A 13,055-nucleotide genomic window follows, 5' to 3' on the forward strand; every position below is an offset into this window, starting at 1 on the left:
TTTTCTATCATCTGCTGCAGGCTCTCCCTACACCGTGTTGTCAAATTGCATTCAGCACCGCTATATTGTCCACCAAGTCGAAGGCCTTCCCGTAGTCAATGGCTGGCAAACCAAGAAGATTTCTGTACTCATTTGCTTCATCTATCTCCTTGTAAACTGGTTTCTTGGCAGTTTATATATATATATATATATATATATATATATATATATATATATATATATATATATATATATATATATATATATATATATATATATATATATATATTTTTTTTTTCCCCTTCCCCAATGCGGCCATGTCTATTTTTGTTAATAACTAATATACTATATGCAAAAAATAAAAGTTATAGTCATTGTAACAAAAGTATAACTAATTAGTATAAATGAATAAAGAGAACTCTAAAGATTGTTTGTAATGCTGTCTTGACCATCAAAATCGGATGTCCTGAGAAAACTGTTGTTTCGAGTGACCAACCGCAAGGCACGACCAATGCTGAACATGGAATCTGAATCCTTAAGAACAAATATTATACACGCAGTTAATGCAAAGCTGCGGGACAAACGGAGGAGGAGGGGCAAGGCTCCTCCGCAGGGACAGGGGCGGGGAGCAGCGGTGCGGCACGACGCGGAGAAAGCGAAAACTGCAGCTAATGTAACTGTGCATAAAAAATACCTCACTGTCGTAAAGTAATACAGTGCATAATTTCAAAAGCTTAAGTTCAAGGGTAACCTGTTATAATAAGTTTAAATATATAATGTTTTTTTTTTTTTTGTCTTTTCAGGTCAATGTTATAAAAAAAACTTCATTAATGCACAACACTCCCTTATTGTCATCATCATCATCATCATCATGAACGGCAGCAGTATCACTACCACAAAATCCTACGTTTTTTGTGTTTTATCTAATCTTTTCATTTGTGCCAATTTCGCAATGCCTTTTTTTTGTTGTAGCAATGTTTCTTTTCAATTTTTGCCATTCTTGGTATCGTTTTTCTTCCCTGAGTCTATTACGTCAACTTTATTGTTATCGGTTGTGTAGTTTTTCACAACAAGACCGGTCTCTGTGCATTGCCTCACACCAGAAAACATATTATTTTCACCTTGAGATCATACTTTCGGCGCCTCAGATTACGCTCGGTACTTTCGTGACTCATTGCATGACCGTAGATTTGCCAGCCAGAAACATTTGATTAAGAGATTGGGATTCACAAGTTAATAATGAGATGCTAGTTTAGGGTGGGCCATGTTACGTTAGGTCACACACACACACACACACACACACACACACACACACACACACACACACACACACACACACACACACACATACCACTGATATGCTCCTTTAGTCCATAAAAAAACAATATTTTGCGTCTCTAATCAAACAAACAAACATATATAAGTCTTCCACCTTTTAAATTCCGCCGCCATGTTGCCTCTCTTTCTATCTTCTATAGATATTTTCATGCTGACTGCTCTCCTGAACATGCTAACTGCATGCCTTCCCCCCTCCCGCGGCCCCGCACTCGACTGTCTACTCTAGCTCATCCCTTTACTGTCCAAACCCCTTATCCAAAAGTTAAGCAGCATCTTCACTCTTTCATCCCTTACACTGGCAAACTCTGGAACAGCCTTCAATCGTTTGCATTTCCTCCTGCCTATGACCTGACCTACAAGAAGAGTGTATCAAGACACCTCTCCACCCGAAATTGACCTCTCTTTTGGCCACTCTTTACTCTTGTCTATTAGGGAGCGGTGAGTAGCGGGCTTTTTTTCTACACTCTTTTTTGTTGCCCTTGTGTCGTCTCCTATGTTGTAAAAAAAAAATGCCCTCTGACTTGTCCATTCCTTGTGTTTTCTTTGTCCCGTAAAGTCTGAGCCAAAACGTATCACGTGTCGCCTTGTATAGTTGGAAAAGTCTCCCCAAGTACAGCCACGACAGCCACAACATTAAGTTTGAAGCCCTGTAATAATGCTTCAGCGGTGCTATTATTATACATGTATCAACTCTTATGCTAAAAATACGTTTCATAACATTGTCAAAGGTTGATACAAATAATCCTAACCTCACATGTCTGTACTTTACCATATCGAAGCTTCCTTAGAGTGATCAAGCATAGTCTTTGTTCGTAGAAAATGCAAGTGTGTCATATTTCCGAGGAGTAATTCAGGTAACTCTCATTCTTTCCTGCCTTTACCATGTGGCGAGTGCAGACACGATTCTGAAAGTTTATTGTTCGTGAGGATTAAATGCTCATACAATTTGGCAGATACTTTGTGTGTATATGCCTGCTGACTGACTCCATCCATATTCTTTTGTTCTTGCGTTACGTAAAACGCTCGTCGCACTGAAGCTTGGAAGACTTTTATGCTTGTCATCTTGTGCTGTTTCCTAGTGACCTCGAACGAGAGGAAGTGGTCAGCGAATGCATCAGACCGAGGGAGGTGTTTAGGATTCCAGTGTGTTCAGTCTTTTCCACATTCTTTCATATTAAGATTCTCACCATAATAAGACTGACGTGTGTGACCTTTTCTTCCTGTGCTCTTTGTCCAGACTTTAGTTTAGCACTCGTTAATGATACGGTCCATGAGGCTGTATTTAATCCCGTGGTGGTCAGTCTCCGGTGGTAAGGCAGTGTAGCATTCCACTATACCAAGATCCCTGTGATGTGTCCCATGTGCTCAGTCCTTGAGGTCATACTAAGAGTTGTCACTAAAAAAAAGAAAATCATTTACTGTGGGAGATGGTATTTGGTCCCTTGTGCTCCGTCCCCATGGTCACGGCAGCTCAAGGTTATCTCCTTTTAGATTAATGAGTCTTGCAAGAATATATGTATCGTTACTCTTTAATACTGAAAACCATGTGCAGTATAAGATGATATTTGGTCCCTTGTGCTCAGTCCTTCTGGTCATGACATATAGCTCAGGGTTCCCTCCTTTTAGAAACATGAGTCCTGCAAAAATATATCTGTTTCGAGGGTGTAACGCGTGACAACATGACAAGTGTCTTTTTACCGTGTCATTTTAATGCTCACGCTACTGTTCGTCACGCTGGTGCTTCGTGGATATGGAGATTGAGGTTATATTAAGGTTTCGAGGGTTAACAGTAGTCGAAATGTTGGGAATCAGCCTCCGAAGTGACTCTGAGATTCCTTAACGTAGCCATGAAAGTTTGACCGTGACCACTTCATATGGAGGCGTGGCACATCTGTCTCTCTTTGTTTGTTGTTTTATTTTTCTTGCTCTCATTCTCCTATTGCCACGCATCTCTTTTTTAATCACTATCAACAGAGAGACAGACAAACAGACAGACGACAGACAAATGGACAGACAGACAGACAGGCACAAAGAAACACACACACACACACACACACACACACACACACACACACACACACACACACACACACACACACACACACACACCAGCCCACACCGGAAATATCCACTTTTAGAAATCTCACTTCTCGGAGACTAATCAGCCCCTATTTATCGAGCCTTTCACATTGATTATAATGAAATTTTCTGCCTGGTCACAACAAAACTCGCTCACCCTCTCGTTCTTTCTCTGTCAGACGTTTTTTGACCCCCCTCCGACACAAGCCTTCTGTTCTTTTTTCTTCTTGCTTGATTTACTTTTAATTTAGTCTTTTTTTTTCTTTTTTAGTTCTGAGTGAAAGTGAAAGCTATGTAGCGTCCAGAAGCATTTTACGAAGCTGAACCGGGTGATTGAGTTTCAACCGGTATGCACTGCTGCGAGCGACTCCTTTCCCTTCCTACTAGTTCGTGGCGGGGAAGGGCGTAAGCGGGGAGGGAGGTGAGAGAGAACAAATATAATGAAACAAGTGAGGAAAAGGTCAGGTTGGGGGGATACGGTATAGCTGCGCGTGGCCTCGGTGCTTATCTACATCGTATTAGTGCTAGTATCGTCTGTGCTAGTATCGTCTGTGCTAGTATCGTCTGTGCTGGGTGAGAGCGTAAGACAGGCGGATAGGGTGGCGAGAAGATAATAAAACAAAGGAGCCTTAGTTCGGACATGTATGTATGAAAGAAAGGAAAGAGAGGTGGAATGGAAAGGATCAGACATAAATACATGAACGAAAGGAAAGAAAAGAGGAAAGGAAAGGAAGGAAAGGGAAAGAAATCCAAGTAGCGGAAATTATTGAAAGGGAAAAGAAAGGAGAAAAGGAAAAGAAAATTAGTGTATATTTGTCAGGAGTGAGCCCATATTTCCAGTCACTCTGCGTCTATGGGTGTATGATCCCCGAAGAAAGATGCTCGGCTGTAGCTTCGAAATTAACCATGAGGTGTTCTGGAAAATGCTCTCATTGTGATTCCTATTGAAAATTGCTCTAAATGATACCAAGCAAACCTTTCTTAACCTAATCTAACCTAACATAGATACATGAGAGAGAGAGAGAGAGAGAGAGAGAGAGAGAGAGAGAGAGAGAGAGAGAGAGAGAGAGAGAGAGAGAGAGAGAGAGAGAGAGAGAGAGAGAGAGAGAGAGAGAGAGAGAGAGAGAGAGAGAGAGAGAATCTAACCTAACCTAACCTAATCCTAACCAAACGTAACTTACCCAACCGAATCTAACCTAACCTAACTTAACCCAGCTTAACCTAACCAGCCTACCCGGTTCAAGAGTGGGCGAGACAAACCAATAGAGAAATCGGGGAATGCGGACCCCGGACCCTGCCGTGGCACTGCCCTTCCTTTTCTCTCCCCTTCCCTGCCCTCTGCTTGACTCTTGATCTTTTAACTTGATTGCTCTAACATCTACCTGACTTTCCTTCACCTTCACTTTTTCTCGTTCTCTTTCACTTGCTCTCTGTATATATCTATTTTTCTCTATCACTATCTATCTCTCTATCTGCGTTTATTTGTGTTTACATTTGTTTGGGTCTCTATCTCATAAATTATTCTCTCTCTCTCTCTCTCTCTCATGTATCTATGTTAATTAATCATATGGTAGAAGTCATCATATGGTATGCCCTAACATATCTTTCCCTTTCCTTTCTATTTTTTCTTTCATTTCGTTTTCAATAATTTCCTTTTTGTGGATTTCTTTTCCTGTACATTTCCTTTCCCTTCCTCTTTTCTTTCCTTTCATTCATCCACATGTGTTTGATCCTTTCTTATCCACCTCTCTTTCCTTTAATTCATTCACTCGTGTCCGAACTTTTGCTCCCCTTGTTCTATTATCTTCTCGCCATCCTTTCCAACTGTCTTATACGCTCTCACCCACCATACTCTCAGAGGCTAATGCGACAGAGATGATCACCAAGGCCATGCGCAGTTGTATCGTATGCCTCAAAATTTACCTAACCTTACCTTACATTTACCTTACGCATCTAACTTGGCTCTACTCGCCTCTGTTCCTCTCTTCAACAACCCCAACGACCGTCACTCCACTAATTAAAAAACAAAAAAAAAAACAACCACTGGTCATAACTTTCTCTTTTATTATGAAGAAAGTGGTTTGAAAGGTAGACAGGAAACTAGATGAGGTCAAGAGTCAGTGAAAGTCGAAGAAAAAAAAAAAGAAAGCCGGCCACGCAGTCATTTACAAAGTTGTTTTATGGTCACTTGCATGCATGGTTAGACTAAATATTTTCTTCCTTTAATATTTTTCCTCCTCCTCCACTCTTCTCCTCCTCTTCAGTCTCCTCCTTTTTCTCTTTTCATCTCATACATTGTTATCTTCCGCCTCCATTTTTTTTTCCTCGGTGTATTTTATCATATTTTCCCTCCTTTGTTTGGAGCATTATAACACACACACACACACACACACACACACACACACACACTCTCTCTCTCTCTCTCTCTCTCTCTATCCATCTATCTAAATCTTTCTATCTATCTATATAATTTATCTCTCTCCAGCAGGATACAGACTTCCTTCCTCTATAAGCTCAGTGCTGGGTGGTTGGTGCTGGTTGGTGCTGGTTGATGGTGGGCGTGGGGCGTCAGGTCTAATATATCTTCAAGTATCGAGGTCGCTGCAGACGAAAGGAAACAAAAAAGGAAACTAATCGTATGCCTAAGTAACGCGAAACCTGCTTCAATTTCTAAACTGGTACGAATATTGTTGTCGAAGTACAATCGCAGGTATTTTCACTTTCTCGTGATTTTGTCTATTATTTTTTTAAGGGGGGGGGGGGGTCGGGTTGGGTGGGTGTTTTTTTTCTTGTTCCTCTCATGTATACTTGAGACATGATGACTTGCACTCTCTGCGACACAAAGGCCACACACCACACGCCCATGCAGCCACACACCCATCCAGCCACACACCCATCCAGCCACACACCCATCCAGCCACACACCCAGCCAGCCACACACCCACCTGCGACACCGGCGCCCCCCCCTCCCCCTCACTAACACACACACACACACACACACACACACACACACACACACACACACACACACACACACACACTCACGCCAACATGCATACACACAAAAAACTCCCACGTAAATCACCCTATGCAAACACGCACCTACCCACCCACCCACGAACACACACACACACACACACACACACACACAGACCCCGCCCCCGTCACACACACTCACCTTTCCCACACGCACACCACATAACCCTCAACTCCTTCCTTCCCGACGTACCTTTTCCCCTCCTCCCCCCACATACACACCCTCCGCACCCCTTCCTCCTCCTCCCTCCTTAAATACGCGGATGACAATCGTAAACTGGACAGATAGAGCCTTGTGGTTTCCCCCAGTTCCTGCCACTACGTCACACATCGCTTCGGAATTCTGCTCCCTGGTTTTAGTTCCTTGTCCCTGTCTTGAGCCACACCCAACACCGTCTAGGCACCCCTCCCTCCTACTTCCGGCTGTCGTTGGGTGTGGTGGGCAACAAGCGTGACTCCAGTACTTATGGTCAATGTGGTGGATTATGATTATGTAGGCCAAGCGAAGGACACAAGGCCGGTTTCGGTTAGTAAAGGATAAGGTGGTGCTATTTTTTATGTAACTGGAGGAATTCCGAGCTTGTGGGTGGCGCTGAAGGCAGGTGGTGAAAGGAACAGGTGGGGAGAGAAACGGGTGATGAAAGAGACAGGAGGCGAGTCAGAGTGAAAGGCTGAGGGAAGATGGTGTGTTGTATATTTTGTGTGCTTAGGATTTTGCATTTGATTTCTATGTATATATATGTTACAGGGAAAGTGTGAAATCAGTCATTTCATGAAATCCCTAGTGAATTTGTGAAATGGATTTTTCATTTTGCTATGTTATGGAACCTAACGTAACCTATCCTACCCTACCCTACCCTAAACTAACCTAACCTACCTACTCTACTCTAAACTAACCTAACCTAACCTACCTTAACCTACCCAAACTAACCTAACCTTACTTATCATAACATAGCCTTATTAAAATAACATAACATTGAATAATTTTGTAAGTAAGGTTAGGTTAGTTAGTGTTAGTTTAGGGTAGGGTAGGCTAGGTTAGGTTAGGGTAGTTTAGGGTAGGATAGGTTACGTTAGGTTCCATAACTTAGCAAAATGAAAAATCCATTTCACAAATTCACTAGGGATTTCATGAAATGACTGATTTCACATATATATATATATATATATATATATATATATATATATATATATATATATATATATATATATATATATATATATATATATATATATATATATATATATATATATATATATATATATATATATATATATATAGATAGATAGATAGATAGATAGAGAGAGAGAGAGAGAGAGAGAGAGAGAGAGAGAGAGAGAGAGAGAGAGAGAGAGAGAGAGAGAGAGAGAGAGAGAGAGAGAGAGAGAGAGAGAGAGAGAGAGAGAGAGAGAGAGAGAGAGAGAGAGAGAGAGAGAGAGAGAGAGAGAGAGAGAGAGAGAAATCAATGCTCCTTGAATCTCATTGTTTGAATTTACACTTACATAATATATTCAAACATGGACCGTGACAGTGAAGTCATTGTTTAGAATACTCATTTACGCAAGACGAACTGGATTATAACAATGTAATAATCATAATCATAATCATAATAATAATAATAATAATAATAATAATAATAATAATAATAATAATAATAATAATAATAATAATAATAACGACAACAGCAATAACAATAAAATACCATATACACACTTTCCACCCTCCTCGCCTTCTTCTGCTTCTCCTCTTTATGAGAAACGATTCAAGCGACTCATTCTCAACGAAAGAGACAACTGCGGGGGGACTTGATACGAATCTTCAAATACTTAAATAACTTTAGTTATGTCGATCACTCCAAGCTTTTTGCGCTCCAAACTAACCCGAGAACTAGAAACAACGGTCAACCAATTCAAGCGAAGCAATGCAGTACAGACATCAGCAAGCGTTGTTTCTCGAATAGAATCATCAGCCGCTGGAACGATCTTCCTGCAGAAATTGTTAGTGAGAGGACGATCCATTCCCTTGAGAATCTCACTGATCGTCACTTTGCTGCGTCAGGGGTGAACTGAACGCAACCGTGTGTACGTGCTTAAGTGAATTAATCTTTTCTGTAGGTCACTCAAGTGCCTGACGAATCGATTAAGTCGCTGGAGCGGAAGCCTCGTAAAGAGCCAAGAGGCTTTCTACTGTCTGCTCGTTCACGTTTCCATTTTCCATGTTTCCAAGTTTCCTCTTCTCCTCTTCCTCCCTCTTCTCTTCAGCAACTTCTGAATCCTAATCATCGTCACAGTAATCTTAAATTCTTCATATTGGATGAGGTGGGTGGACTTTGAAAGTGGCGGGTGAGGTAGCCGGGGCGGGAGGTAGGTGAGGTGGATGGGATTGGTGAGGAGGGTGAGGTGAGATGCGTGAGGTTGTTGAGGGTGTGGGGTGGATAGAGCGGTTGTGGTGGTGTGATTCAGAGGGGGGGAAAGTGAGAAAGCACACAAGCAGAGGTAGACACCCAGACAGACAGACAGACCGACACAACCGTCCGCCACACCCACCACCCAGTCACCTATTACACTTACAACTAGTTTTCCTACACCTGTCTCTGCTTTTTTTATATAAACCGGTAAAGGAACCGAATCTGAAATACCGAGAATCCTTGCCTGTTTTTTAGTCCGTACACTACTTTCTTTTTCTATTTTGAGTGTGTTAAAAATAATCGTTGTGGAAAGTGAGTGGAACTAGTATTGAAGTGAACGCAATCGAGTGCTTGTTTTTTTGTGTGTTTGCAATCAATTAATCAATCAGCCAATCGATCGATCAAGAGAGAGAGAGAGAGAGAGAGAGAGAGAGAGAGAGAGAGAGAGAGAAAATCAGTTTATGTTGCCAAAATGCTGACCTTTCACCTGTCAGCTTATTATACCAGTTAAACTTCAAAAAGGGTCTCTCTCTCTCTCTCTCTCTCTCTCTCTCTCTCTCTCTCGACACACACACACACACACACACACACACACACACACATTCAGTAAAGGCTTCTGAGTTACTGCAGTGAAAGTGCCGTGAAATGAGACACACCTCGAACATTTAGATCCGCATAACAGTGATCAGGGAAAATTGGCTCTACTTGATATACTTTTTTTTTTTTTTACCGGAAAAGCAACCGAATCTAAAAAAAATACCGAGAACCCGTTTGTCTATTTTTAGTCCGTACACTACTTTCTTTTCTTTTTTGGGTGTGTTAAAAATAATCGTTTTGAAAGTGAGTGGAACTAGTATTGAAGTGCGTGCTCTCGAGCGCTTGGCATGGGAAGGGGGGGGGGGTGCCAGCAAACTGGACAAAAGCCATCATTGTCCCAGTTTTACAAGGGGAAGGGCAGGACAGGGGAGTGTGGGAGCTATAGAAGTATAAGTCTGCTGAGTATACCCGGAAAGGTATATGGAAAAGTCATAATAGAGAGGGTGCAAAGACTTACAGAAGAGAAAATCAGTGAAGAACAAGGAGGCTTCAGGAAGGGAAGGGGATGTGTGGATCAGATATTTGCCTTCAGGATGGTAGTAGAAAAAAATGTTAGCAAAAGGAAAGAAACTATACGCTGCCTTCATGGATTTAGAAAAAGCTTATGACAGAGTCGATTGGATGGCATTGTGGGATGTTTTAAAGATATATGGTGTGGGAGGAAAACTGCTTAATGCAATAGTCTTTCTATGAAGATGCATCTGCATGTGTCAAAATTAATGGAGAAACAAGTGAACATTTTGAGATAAAAGTGGGCTTAGGGCAGGGGTGTGTCATGTCACCATGTTTGTTCAATATTTATATGGATGGTGTTATGAGAGAAATGAAGGGCAAATTTAGGAAAGTTGAAGTAAAAATGTACGTTGAGGGAAGGAAGTGGGTGCTGAATTCAATCTTATTTGCTGATGACACAGTGCTCATTGCAGAAAATGAAAGTGACTTACAAAATCTGGTCAGTGTTTTTGATAGTGTATGTATAAGGAGAAAGCTGAAAGTAAATGTCAACAAAAGTAAAGTGATGGTTTGTGAGCGGAGTAGAAGTGAGGTCGTGGATTTTGTATGCCCACATAGAGTGGAAATTGAATGTGAGAAAGAATGCAAAATAATTATGAATGGTGAAAAAATGGAGGAGGTTAATGAGTTTAAGTACCTTGGATCAGTTATGTGTAAGCATGGTGGTATGGAGGGAGAGACAAGAGAAAGGGCATTGCAAGGAAGAAGGGTGGTAGGGTGTTTGGGACATATCATGAATGGCAGAAGTGTGAGCATGGAGGTAAAGAGGGATTTGAGAAATACAATAATAATACCAACCCTCACATATGCAAGCGAAACATGGGACTGGAATGAAAGTCAGAGGTCTAGAGTCTAGGTAGTGGAAATTAGTTATTTGAGGAGTGCTTGTGGTGTGAGTAGAATGAATGGAATGAGTAATGAAAGTGTGTATGAGTGTTTTGGAATCTGTCACGTGGGTGAAGGGAAGAAGTGTGGAGTGGTAGAAGAAGTGAAGCGACAGACTTTAAAGTGGTTTGGTCACATGGAGCGAATGGAGGAGAGTAAGAAGACCAGGAGGGTGTATGTGAGTGAGATAGAGGGAGGGAATGTTAGAGGACGACCTCCAGTGAAATGGAGAGATAGGGTGTAGGAGTATGTCAGGGAGAGGGGTGAAAGATCCTTGAGAAACTTTGAGCAGGCAAGGAGGGAGTGTTTGGATAGAGAAAGATGGAAACTCTTCTGCTGTGGCCATCCCCTGGTGGGAGCTCCTAGGAGCAGGCGTCGATGAGATGATGATGATGATTGATACACACACACACACACACACACACACACACACACACACACACACACACACACACACACACACACACACACACACACACACACACACACACACACACACACACACACACCGCCCCCCTCCCCTCCCACAGAACATTTTAAAGCTGTGCAAAATTATAAAGAGCGACCTTCAATGTGTACCTGCTGGATATAAATAGTCACAAAATAGTAGTAGTAGTAGTAGTAGTAGTAGTAGTAGTAGTAGTAGTAGTAGTAGTAGTAGTAGTCGTGGTAATAGTCTCTATCTAGACTGTGATCCGGAAGACATGAAGGGAGTGTTTTCGGTATGTTTCGGAGGGAAAGTTTTCTCATGTTAAAAAAGAAACAATATTCTCATACTTCTTCTAAATTTATGAAGCACTTTCACTGAATCTATTTTATATATATATAACTGAAAGGGAACAAAGTGAGAGTGAAAGTGGAAACTCGCTCATTCATGTTTTGAAGAGTTTCGATCGTTTTTGTGAAATTTCAGACACTTTCGATTTATGAATGCTCTCAAATATACCGCAACGACTAACATTTCACTAACCTGTCACATTCACGTATTTGAGATAATATGTTAGTTTTAAAGTGATAAATCAGGTTTTCTTGATTTTAGGACAAACTTTCTCAACTGTGTTGTGTAAGGAAAGTAATAACGGCCTTGCCAGTCACATTGGGGGCACAGTCGAGCAGTGAGGCCAAGGTGCCCTATGGAGGCAGCACAGACGCGGCCACGAACGAAATATCTTAGTGATTTGAGATGAATCCGCGAAATTCTAAGTTACTCGCTTGTTCCGTTTGGTGTGACACTGATGACAAAACATTATACTCTCTCTCTCTCTCTCTCTCTCTCTCTCTCTCTCTCTCTCTCTCTCTCTCTCTCTCTCTCTCTCTCTCTCTCTCTCTCTCTCTCTCTCTCTCTCTCTCTCTCTCTCTCTCTCTCTCTCTCTCTCTCTCTCTCTCTCTCTCTCTCTCTCATCCCCTCCCTTTGTAAAAACAATCTACGGGACTCAGACGCCTTAAGTACCACAAATTGTCCAGGACTCGAGACACACGCTACTTGATGCTCGCTTGGCACTCGTCCTGCAGCTTTCGCCCTCGTGTTGGCCACATGAACAAGGAAGATGTAGTTTGTCATTCTTTTTAACGTAGTTTATCACTTGCACCCAACATGTTACCTTTGTCCAGTTGTCTCTTGCTCACAATAAAAGTCACGTTTGTTAAGTTTTCCTGTACATTGTTCACTCGTCTGGTTATTGTCAAGCGTTAATACGAACCTCATTGTGGCGATGTGAACGTTGGCCTCAGATTAGTGTCTTGCGAGGAAATCCAGCACAAAGAAGCAGCTAAACAGGCAGTGGTTAGCCAGTTTATCTGTTCACTTCCCCCGCACGGACCCACGAGGAGCGGGGAGGGACAGGGAGAAGGGGGGGTGAGAGGGAGAGTGATCCAGGGAGAGCGACTGTCAACCGCGCACTTCGCGAAGGCAGTTCAAACTGAGCTTCGGATACGTCCAGCAAGCACTTTTCTCAAGTCACTTTCCACCACACTGCAGGCTACCCCACACTTCCCTTACCCCCCCACCCCTCCCGCCTCTTCCTTCCCTCCCTTCCACTTCCCTTTCTTCTCCACATGCTATAAACTCCACATCAACCACGTTTTGTTGTTTAACTTTAACAGGTTTTTGATGTGGCTCCTGAAACAAGAGTCATTTTCCCCAGATACCTTATCAGTGATTTTGACTAGCTTCGTGTTAGTCTGGTCCGAGCTGGGTTTTATCAATATGACGGGGTTCCA

The 13,055-nt window shown here is 42.1% G+C and overlaps 1 protein-coding gene across 1 annotated transcript in view; it reads right to left on the reverse strand.

The window, feature by feature from the left end:
- Nucleotides 1–12,773, reverse strand: part of LOC126998417 (chorion peroxidase-like) — a 58,503-nt gene extending 45,730 nt beyond the window's left edge. The window contains exon 1 of the mRNA XM_050860070.1: nucleotides 12,536–12,773. Coding sequence (XP_050716027.1) covers nucleotides 12,536–12,540 — 5 coding nt within the window. The 5' untranslated portion in view covers nucleotides 12,541–12,773. The remainder of the gene's footprint in view (nucleotides 1–12,535) is intronic.
- Between the last annotated feature and the right edge of the window lie 282 nt (nucleotides 12,774–13,055).

Source organism: Eriocheir sinensis, chromosome 14 (assembly GCF_024679095.1).
Source record: "Eriocheir sinensis breed Jianghai 21 chromosome 14, ASM2467909v1, whole genome shotgun sequence".
Classification (NCBI taxonomy): domain Eukaryota; kingdom Metazoa; phylum Arthropoda; class Malacostraca; order Decapoda; family Varunidae; genus Eriocheir; species Eriocheir sinensis.